The sequence below is a fragment of the Pseudochaenichthys georgianus genome, unplaced genomic scaffold (genome assembly GCF_902827115.2).
Source record: "Pseudochaenichthys georgianus unplaced genomic scaffold, fPseGeo1.2 scaffold_267_arrow_ctg1, whole genome shotgun sequence".
Classification (NCBI taxonomy): domain Eukaryota; kingdom Metazoa; phylum Chordata; class Actinopteri; order Perciformes; family Channichthyidae; genus Pseudochaenichthys; species Pseudochaenichthys georgianus.
The window spans coordinates 119,191-129,931 of record NW_027262956.1 but is presented as its reverse complement, the minus strand read 5'-3'; the positions used below and the strand labels follow the sequence as shown (position 1 = coordinate 129,931).

The 10,741-nt window shown below is 40.9% G+C and overlaps 1 protein-coding gene across 1 annotated transcript; it reads left to right on the top strand.

The window, feature by feature from the left end:
• The first annotated feature begins 743 nt into the window (after nucleotides 1-743).
• Nucleotides 744-10,212, top strand: LOC117442085 (uncharacterized). Its single transcript, XM_034078085.2, has 3 exons — nucleotides 744-814; nucleotides 2,752-2,806; nucleotides 7,271-10,212. Exons 1-3 carry the CDS (start codon nucleotides 760-762, stop codon nucleotides 8,937-8,939), a joined length of 1,779 nt encoding a protein of 592 aa, XP_033933976.1. The 5' UTR covers nucleotides 744-759; the 3' UTR covers nucleotides 8,940-10,212.
• The last annotated feature ends 529 nt before the right edge of the window (nucleotides 10,213-10,741 follow it).

The window sequence follows — 10,741 nt, the reverse complement described above, 5'->3', positions numbered from 1 at the left end:
GGAACAAAGATTCTCTCTCCTTTTGATCCATTTCTATAAAAACCTGTCTGAAAATGAGCTGATCAGATTTTGGCCACTTGATGATGTCATCACGATGTGTTGTCTTGTGTAACCGTTAGCCAATCAGCAACAAGGTACCCCCCCCCCCCCTATCACCTGAATGTCCTCTAGAGCTCCATTGAGTTCTCTGTAACCAAACCTCTCTCAGAGGGGCGTGGGGAGGGGCTCCTTGTTTTCATCTAAAGTAACAGACAGAGAATCAGCACTTTGGAAACAGGGCTGAAACAGAGGGGATTATGGGTAATGCTGCAATGATCTGTTTCAGCCAATCAGAGACAGGCTCTGGATATATCTGAGACCTGTGATATATTGATGAAGAAGAGGATGATAGGGGACCTTTAAGACATAAAAGGTCATTACAAGTGGATTAAATACTGCATACTGTTATAATGTATGGATAGGCAGGCAGATAAAACATTTTGTTTTTGTTTTTAGGTCCAGGTTCATGTTGTTGGTGAATGTTCTCACGTCACCAGCTGTTTTTACAGTTACGCTTCATTTGGTTGAAATGCGGAAACTGCGGGTAAACACCTCGGACACGCATACCAAACGACTTCCTGTAAGGGTGTGGAACATCTCTTGAAAGAAACATGTCGCTCATCCTGTTTTCTATCTCATGTAGAACGCCTGAAAAGAAAGTTTGGGGCTCTCTGCTGGAACTGCTACCCCCGCGACCCGACCACGGATACGCGGGAGAAGATGGATGGATGGATGTCGTTCAGCCAGTTAGACGTGCAGGGTGCAGCAGATGAAGGTTACACCAGTTCACAATGTGAATGTGTTTTGTTGTTTGTTTCGTGCCCACTGCTCCTAGTGCGGCTTGGAAGCAGAGACCAAATGTCACTGTGTGCATGTGTGCGAGGCCATTAAAGAGGGTTTCATCCTCCAATTGAATTCTATCTATTCATGATGTGACCTACCCTGCTGAGACTCATACTGAACTTACACAAATATGAAACAAGATAGAAATAAAAAAGAGAAGTGACTCTTTCCAACTGGATGAGGTGTTATCAGCTGCATGGTGGGCCTGTTCTACAAACTACCAATATAAATATACCCTGTGCACTAATGCTGAGAGCGCTGCCTCCTGATAGAATACGAGTATGATTTACCCTAATGCAAACATTTTTACTTTAGTCCTGATCCCCTTAGGTGGATTCAGAGTTTCTGCTATAATCCCATTATTAATAATCAATTAATAATAATAATAATCAACAATATGTATTCAATGCAAAGCAGTTCATGGAGTGACTCAGCAGTTTGTCTCTGAGACTGTTTCTGGGAAATCATGTGACCAAAGATGGCACCTCCCCCTGCTGGTATTTAAATACGCTCCCGCTCACCGCCTCCTCATCTTCAGAGACCAACAACACAGGTAAGAACACTTGCTTTGAAATATATTCAGATTCTGACCTACACAGAAATTATTTAAACAAAAATGTTTTCAACTTGAAAAGGCAAAGGGCCAAAGGCAGATGTTGTCAGGATATCAGTGTTGTTGAAATATTTACAAAAGGACCTGGGAGTTTGGAGGCCCTAAAGTGATGAGAACTAAGATTAAGAATATTTAGATTAGGGTTAAAACATCAATACTAGCATTACTGCACATCGTATAGTTCCTAGTGTTCGTATGTCAGGACCACCATGCACCTGAAGACAGTTCAACCAGCTGACAACATGTTTATTTGTTTTCATTCTTATTTCACACATTTGCGCTACAATATCACCCGGACAAATTGGCCTGGGGTTAGGGACCAGACATAAAGCGTTTTGTAATAGGAATGTGGTCGAAATTAAGACTAGAATTCTGATAATTACTTGAATTCAAAATTCTGTAAATAGTACAAGATAGCTGTGTTATTATTCAGCTTTCATAGTTTCAGTAGTTCAGTTGCATTGCTGTTGTGTTTTGTATTTCAGACAGACAGACACACAGACAGACACACAGACAGACAGACAGACAGACAGACAGACAGACAGACAGACAGACAGACAGACAGACAGACACACAGACAGACAGACAGACACACAGACAGACAGACAGACAGACACACAGACAGACAGACAGACAGACAGACAGGCAGGCAGACAGACAGACAGACAGACAGACAGACAGGCAGACAGACAGACAGACAGACAGACAGACAGACAGACAGACACACAGACAGACAGACAGACACACAGACAGACAGACAGACAGACAGACAGGCAGGCAGACAGGCAGACAGACAGACAGACAGACAGACAGACAGACAGACACACAGACAGACAGACAGGCAGACAGACAGGCAGACACGCAGACAGACACACAGACAGACAGACAGACACACAGACAGACAGACAGACAGACAGACAGACAGACAGACAGACAGACAGACAGACAGACACACACACACACACACACAGACAGACAGACAGACAGACAACAAATACACAGTAAATATGCACTAGATATGAAGAAAATAATAACATTACAGAATGTAATGATGAATAGAACAAACAAATATTTAAAGGTTAAGATACTATTTTTGAGAGTCTATTTTCCACCCACACAGAGTTCAGCTGTAATTGCTGCAGATTTAACTGTGAAAACCGAGGTTTTTTGGTAAAGAATTCTAAACTTTCACTTGGTGTCAATAGTGTGTTTTGAAATCTGTGGACGTTTAATTTAACTTGATTTCTTTTATCAAGAACATTCAACGTGTGCTCCATCCTCAAGCTGTTGTAAACCAGTCACCATGGAAACGTGAGTAATACCAATGATATATATTATTTATTATTGACTTTATTACGTCAGCCTTTTACACTACTACACTATTACTTGCTAAATGAGTATATGTCTGCATTACTACATTATTACTTTATAGTCAGCTGCAAATATGGTTTGACCCCAAAAAGGTATTTCAATGGTTTATTGTAGTATCAGGTGTCCTTAATAACATACTACCAGTCTACCAAAATCTGACCACTACAAAGGTCTAATTTTCAAGATGGCATCCAAGATGTCTGAAAATCCCTTAAAATCCCCTTACTCCTTCATAATTAAATAATGTTGTTGTCTAAAGGTATGTTTTGGGGGCCTACCATTGGTATTGTCCAAATTACAATAATAAGATTACATATTTTTGTTATCCAATATTTTTCTTCGCCACTTCCTTATTACTCCCTTAATTATTGTTCATCCCATTTAAGCAATGTTGGTGACTAATCACTTGTTTTGGTGATCTAAGAATCAAATTAGCATATTTATATTATAGTTATGTGATTATACATACACTTATAAAGCAATGGGCATATTGATGTCAAAGGTGACGGTAATTTAACAATACAATTGGACATTTCAGTTTTATTGGTCAGAGCACCTCCAATTTCGATCCACTCTAGGATCTGGTAACAGACAGGCAATGATATTTAGTCAATGACTGTGTAGAAGGGAGATGTTCTGGGGTAACAAATGAATTGGCAGAACCATTTTTCTTTACAAAAAGATTGTAGAGCAAAAGGGCAAGTCAATTTATATTCTTGCCACCAAACCTAATTGCCATCGTTCTGCTCCCAAGTCCTCTATGCATTTTTTGCTTGATTTTGGAGCAGAAACACATTTGCACAGGTCTGGATGGTCGATTCACCATTTGCGAGTTTCTGGAATGCTGACTTGTTGCCAACACTAAAAATGCAGGAAGTTGTATCACATCCAGTCATCTCGTTGATGTCATACACCAGCGGTATTCCACTCAAATTCAATGAGGTCCAGTTAGAGAAAATGTCCCCATGCAAAGGTCCGGAACATCAAAATGTCTAACTTGCTTTATGAATTAGTGTGATATATTGAAGTAGCCTGTAGCTTTATCAACGTCTGCATGTAATCAACAACTGACTGCCAATCCAATAAAGAAAGTACAATTCAAAAGCAATTGAACATTGAACTATACAACTATAGAGTCAAATACTGTGGATATGCAACAGTCTTCCTCACTGTCCTCTTCAGTGTCTCCTTCACCGTCCTCTATTTACACTTCTTGCATGGTAGATGATGCTGCAGATGCACCTTTCTGTCCCTGTTTAAGCCTCCAATTTGCTTTCTCCAAAACGTTGAAGTCCTTGAATTTCCTGAGGCCAAGTTGAAGGATCAAATACTAAGAAATGATCACATGATTTGAAGTCATATCTGATTTCAGATGGGGAAGTAACTAAGTTATTAAAGTACTGTACTTATGTAAAATGTTGAGATACTTTACTTGTATTTCTGTGTTATGCTACTTCGTACTTCTACTCCTCTACAGTTCAGAGGTACATGGTGTACTTCTACTCCACAACATGTATTTAATCCCTTTAGTTACTTTCCAGATCTGGATGAATGATGGTAAATATAACCAAGTGTTGAATCAGACTCTAGTTCCACCTGGAGTAAATCCACCAGCTACCCTGCAGTCTACAAAGTACTTCAGACTAGCTGCACCTCCACCAGCTACCCTGCAGTCTACAAAGTACTTCAGACTAGCTGCACCTTCACCAGCTACCCTGCAGTCTACAAAGTACTTCAGACTAGCTGCACCTTCACCAGCTACCCTGCAGTCTACAAAGTACTTCAGACTCGCTGCACCTTTACCAGCTTTGAGGACACTTTCATGATCAATCATTATAAAACATATCATATCTATTATTCTGGAATGGACCAATCTGCACAACGAATACTTTCACTGTCTTTCACTATATTTTGATGAGAATACTTTCTACTTTCACTTGAGGAACATTTTGAATGCAGGACTTTTACTGTGACAGAGTATTCCTACACTCTGGTACTTCTACTTTACTCAAGTACATGATCTGAGTACTTCTACTTTTACTCAAGTACATGATCTGAGTACTTCTACTTTTACTCAAGTACAAGATCTGAGTACTAATACTTTTACTCAAGTACAATATCTGAGTACTTCTACTTGTACTCAAGTACAAGCTCTGAGTACTTCTACTTTTACTCAAGTACAAGCTCTGAGTACTTCTACTTGTACTCAAGTACAAGCTCTGAGTACTTCTACTTTTACTCAAGTACAAGCTCTGAGTACTTCTACTTTTACTCAAGTACAAGATCTGAGTACTTCTACTTTTACTCAAGTACATGATCTGAGTACTTCTACTTTACTCAAGTACATGATCTGAGTACTTCTACTTTACTGAAGTACAAGATCTGAGTACTTCTACTTTTACTCAAGTACAATATCTGAGTACTTCTACTTTTACTCAAGTACAAGATCTGAGTACTTCCACTTTTACTCAAGTACAAGATCTGAGTACTTCTAACACCTCTGTTTATAGCCTATTAAAAAAACTATTAGAAAACGAAGGCTAGCTCAACGATTCCTTAAATAATATTGCTACAGAAAAACTTTTCAGTGCACATCATGCTCTGCCGCTCCGACAGGGAGCTCTGCTCTGAACACCTGAACTGTTCTAACAGCTGTTCACCAGCGTTCCAGTCTGTGCCACAATGACTCCGCACAGTTACTGTTAACGAACACAGTAACTACGGTAATGTAACTGCCGAAGTTAGACCATCATCGCGGAGCAGCAGAGCCGACAGACAGGAAGACTCAAGCACACAGCTTATTATGACGGAGAAATGATATCATGAAAGTTACGGTGCTTATTAAGCATTTTAAAACGTAGGTGGTAAGTTGCCAAAGTGCTTTGTTCTGAATGTTCATCAGTATTATAAGCAAAAAGAGAAATATGAACGTTAGTTTTCACTGAAATTATCAAATAAAGTCAACATTTCACAGTCTTTACTGAGCTGTGTGGGGTTTGTTCAGCTTCTAAAAGATGTTTGAATGGTGATATACACAGTGATAGATGTTAAGGACTAACGTTTATAATAAATACATTTGTATTGATTTTAAGATATTTAGTTCATACAATCATACGTATTGGGATCATTGGTATTAATGTGGACCGGAGGGAGAGGGGGACGAGCAGAAGTTTCACTTTCCTTTTTTATATCAATTCCAACTTTGGTCCTGAAGAATATGTTTCTCTGTTGTCCACGTTCATAAAGCAAAGCAGCAGCATCAGAGCACTGAGCAGAGTCTCTAGATGAGTTCACAGTAGTCCCTCGTTCTTATTAAACATCCATGTTGGCATCTGCCTTACCATTTTCAGAGTACACATACATGGGGTTGTTCATTCCGACACTTGGAATCGGATTAAATGTTCTTCGGGTGCGTCTCCATAGAATGATGCTGTGTTGAGATCTGTTCCAGGGTGAAGTAGCGGTTGGCATGCGCTGTGACACGGGGAATGAAACGTGGGCAGACAGAGGTCATGAGCACAGCTGAAATCGATGAGGCGTCACCGCAGCATGGGGTGACGTGTCTCGAGATTCCCTGGTCGGTTTCTCACGCTGAGCTGATGGAGGAACAGCGTCCTGATGCGTCTCTGGAGGGTCTAAGGGAGAGTGTTCTTCGTGGTGGTGAGGTGAGAGGTCGTGCTCAGGGGTATTCACTTCAGGAGAGTGTCTCGTATTTTGCTGGCAAACCGGTTTACCAGGTCGGAGTGTCTTCCAGGTTCCGGAGCATGGCGGGGAAAAAAAAAAAAAGGGAAGACAAATGTAACGCGTTATAGTTAACTGAACTAGTCAGTGACTGGTTTGTTTTTCTTCGTTGTTGTGGGCGCCATGTTCTTTGTGGGGTGTTTCCGTTTGTGTGTAGCTACCAGGGTTCCGATGGGGACGCTGATTTTATGGGGGGGGGGCTGTGACGGCCCCAGAGCCTGTGTGCAAGGTGTGTTACAGGTCTTACGGTAGGGTGGAGCTGAAGAGGCCAATCAGCGCGATCGCGGACACCTGGCCGGAGCCGAGGTGCTGTTAAGCCCAGCTGCCCGGAGTCACGGGGCCCTGACTCTCTCCATGCCGGCCGCAGGAGGAGTAACACGGCGATCCTCTCCCCTCGTCCATCCATATTGTACATTATACTGAACAATCGCAATAAATGTGCCGTGGCTTTTGGAAACTCGTGTACGTCTTGTCATCTTTCCGTTGTGGCCTACGAGCCGGTCATAACAACACACACTAAACTTATTTACTGTAAGATGTTTTTTTATTTAAGATAAGATGAACCTTTATTAATCCCCGAGGGGAAATTCAGTTGTACAAAGCAGCAACAGGGTGAATTTTATATGCACTAGCTTTTGAGCTAATGTCTTTACTTTTCTACAGGTACATCTCATCAAAATACAAACATGAGATCATTCCAGGATCTCCTTCTATCTACCGGCTGATTCCAGAAAAAAAGGAAATTGGAAATATGAGCAGACTAACCGTTGGTAAAAAAGATCCAACAAAGATGAACAAAACCATCTTGGTTGTTGGTAAAACAGGCACAGGAAAATCGTCTCTGATCAACGCACTGGTTAACCACGCCATGGGAGTGAAGTATGTGGACAATGTCTGTGTTCAGATCGTACGGGAAGAGAAGAAGAGTCAAACAGAAAGTCAGACGTCAGACGTGATCGTGTACGAGGTCTTTGGTGTTGAAGACAGAACTCTGCCCTTCTCTCTGACCATCATCGATACTCCCGGGTTTGGAGACACCAGAGGGACTGAGAAAGATGTCCTCGTCAGAGAAAGATTGTTGGACTTGTTCCGCTCAAGGGATGGAGTTCATGAGATCGATGCAGTGTGTCTGGTGCTGAAAGCGAGTGAATGTCGACTGAGTGACCGACTGACGTACGTCTTTGATTCAGTGATGTCTCTGTTTGGAAAAGACATAGAGAAGAACATCGTTGCCCTTATCACACACTCAGATTTTTTGACGCCTGACAATGTTCTGCAAGCTCTGAAAGAGGCGAAAATCAGTTGGGCAAAAGACAAGAATGGTCAGCCTGTTCATTTCATGTTTAATAACATCCAGAAAACAGAGAGAGTAAAAGGAAGACATGGAAATGAACGTGCTCTAAAGAATGCATGGGAAGCAACAGAAGATGAAATCAGTGAATTCGCAGATTTCCTGAAAAAAATCAATCCACAGAATCTGAAAGAAACTGTTGAAGTGTTGAATACACGCACCGGCCTGGAAGCCTGCATTGAAAACCTGCAGGAGAGGATTGAGTTCATTGAAAAGAAACAGAGAGCGATCCAACAGACTCAGGGACTTCTGAAGAAACATGAACAAGACATGAAGAATAACAAGGACTTCAAGGTAGAAGTGGTTGAAACCTTCAAGATTAAAGTACCTGTTAATGAGAGTAGATGGTGGGCGTTAGGGTTAAACTATGGAGGAGCTGTCTGCTGTGAATTCTGTAAGGAGAACTGTCACCATCCATGCACACTGGCCTGGTATCCAAAACACTGTGAGGTCATGCAAAACAGAGGAAATGAGCTCTACTGCACGGTGTGTACTGGGAAGTGTCATGTATCCCAACATGTGAAAGAAGAACAATGCCTTGCATGTGAGAATAAGTGCAGGCATACAAATCATCAGAAAACACACTGGAGATATGAGAGCAAGACAAGGAAAGTTATGAAGACCAAACAAGAGATGAAAGACATGTATGAGAAGGGTAAACAAGACAGTGAGAAGTCAGCGAGTCTCTTGGAAACTCTCCAGAAGAAAATGAAAGAGCTCCAGAAAGACAAAGATCAGTTGCTGGAAGAGTCTTTCCAACATGTTGTGAGACTGGAGGAGATCGCCCTGAATGATGTTTCACTCTCCACTCATGTCCACCTGGACTTCCTGATCGAGAAGATGAAGGAGAAGGGAGACACAGAGAAGGCCATGAAACTGAAAATGATGAAAAGTAAAATGGAGGAAAATCCAAAAATCAAATCAGCGCTGAGTTACGGTAAAGCAGCTTGGGATCTCCTCAGAGGGAACACAGCTGAGTAGAAAACAAGCTCTACAGTTTGATGAAAGGTATTTCATTATACCAAGTGTGATGTTGATAATATGATTGACCTTTTTATCTTTGTAATTCCTGGAAACTGCGCCCTTTGTGGTTTACCGTTCAATAACCAATCCTTACTTCACTGTTCACGTTGTGGCCAATTCATATGTTCCACCTTGTGGGTTCCCTTTGTCCTTTGTGACCCAAAGTCCCTCCTCACAATGTCCGTGTAGTTCCGTATGCAGCCCAACATGTAGCGACCGTGCATGCTCCTCCAGCCGGTTCCCGAGCAGAAGAGGAAGAAAACTAACTGAAGGATTGTTTGGAAGAGATGTTGGATGAGGATACTCGTCGTTACCAGCATGAATATAATGGAGAGAGTTTGTGGAGCTCCAGACGAACACAGACCCTCCATTGTTGCTCTGGTTTCAAATTGAGGAAAGAGCCCCCCCTGCTGGTCAATGTCAGCTACAGCAGCGCTCTCTCCTCTAAAGCACGGCAAATAAACCAATGCATGATTTGATGACTTGTTCTTTTCCTGTAAAGTAAATTGACTGAGGCGAATACTTTGGAATAAGAAAATATGCCTTTGAATCTTTAGCTGACAGTTCTGCAGAAAGACTTTGCAGCTCCTGAGGCTTTTTACTGATGTGTAAACTATGTTTGGAGTAAAAGACGATGTGTAATCACTTGTTCTGATGTTATTGTGTATTCTCCACATATGAGGATGTTTGACCTGCAGCTCAGTTTCTTCAGATCTCACTCATCACATGTACTGCATATAAAAGAGACGCAGCTTTCTGCTGGAAAGTAGAAACAAGGAAAAACTCCATTTCTAGTTTTCTACGAGTTGCATTTATAACGTTTTAGATGTTCATCATGAGTTGCTTTATTTTGAGGCTTGATTATTGTCAGTCGAGTTCATCTTTTTCTTCATCATTGAATCATTTGTGCATAACTTGCTGATGTTCGTGGTGTTTCTGTAACCATGTATGATGGCGATCACCTGGAATGTGCTGTTTATGAAACAGGTGTCAGTGACGACAGAGTTGAAAGAAACGTCTCCTGTTTTTAAGATTTGCATTCAGTTACTTTGCATTTTTACCTTTTTAGATATTAAGCATTCATGGTTTTATTTTGAGACTTGAGTTTCAGCAGTTTGGTTCAGATTCTGTTTCTTCATCATGTAATCATTGTTATCCTTTGTAATCATTTGTAACCATATATCAAGTGAATCAATAAAAACAAGTATATGTTGTGGTCTACTGAAAGACAGCAGCTCCTTCTATTATCGTCTGACCTCTGAGCAAAGCTCGATGCGGCCTCTTGGGGTTTAGAGGAATGTATCGTTACATTATAAATACGTGTTAGGTCGAATACCTCAAATCTTTCAAAGCTATCAGAGAGATGCAAATCAGGTGTTGACCCTAATTAGAAATCCTCTCAGCAGATATTTAGTTTTCTTAAAAACAAAAACAGATGGTTTTCTGATTATGGGGAAGTTGTTGGTGAAAAAGTAATAAATATGCAAAGTAGGGGATTTTGTTTCTCCTGAAGATATGTTTCAAAAACATGTAAATAAATGTTTTTAAAATATGCTATAGGATAGACATTTCATTACGTCTCCTGAAGTTTCATTCTAGATTAGACATGTGCATGTTTATGAATATTTAATATAAGAGCACACGTTTGGTCCTTTATTTGAATCAATATGAAACATGTAGAGTAACTAGCTCCATGTAGTGCTGTAATTAAATAACTAAATACAAGTTATTACATCTGTTATAGAGGGCTACATTCTGAG

Excerpts from the sequence above, each read along its gene's own strand:
- LOC117442085 (XM_034078085.2), top strand. The coding sequence starts at position 760 with ATGGATGGATGGATGTCGTTCAGCCAGTTAGACGTGCAGGGTGCAGCA. Across the intron at positions 815-2,751 it reads GCAGGGTGCAGCAGATGAAG|AACATTCAACGTGTGCTCCA; the intron begins GTTACACCAGTT and ends TCTTTTATCAAG. Across the intron at positions 2,807-7,270 it reads AAACCAGTCACCATGGAAAC|GTACATCTCATCAAAATACA; the intron begins GTGAGTAATACC and ends ACTTTTCTACAG.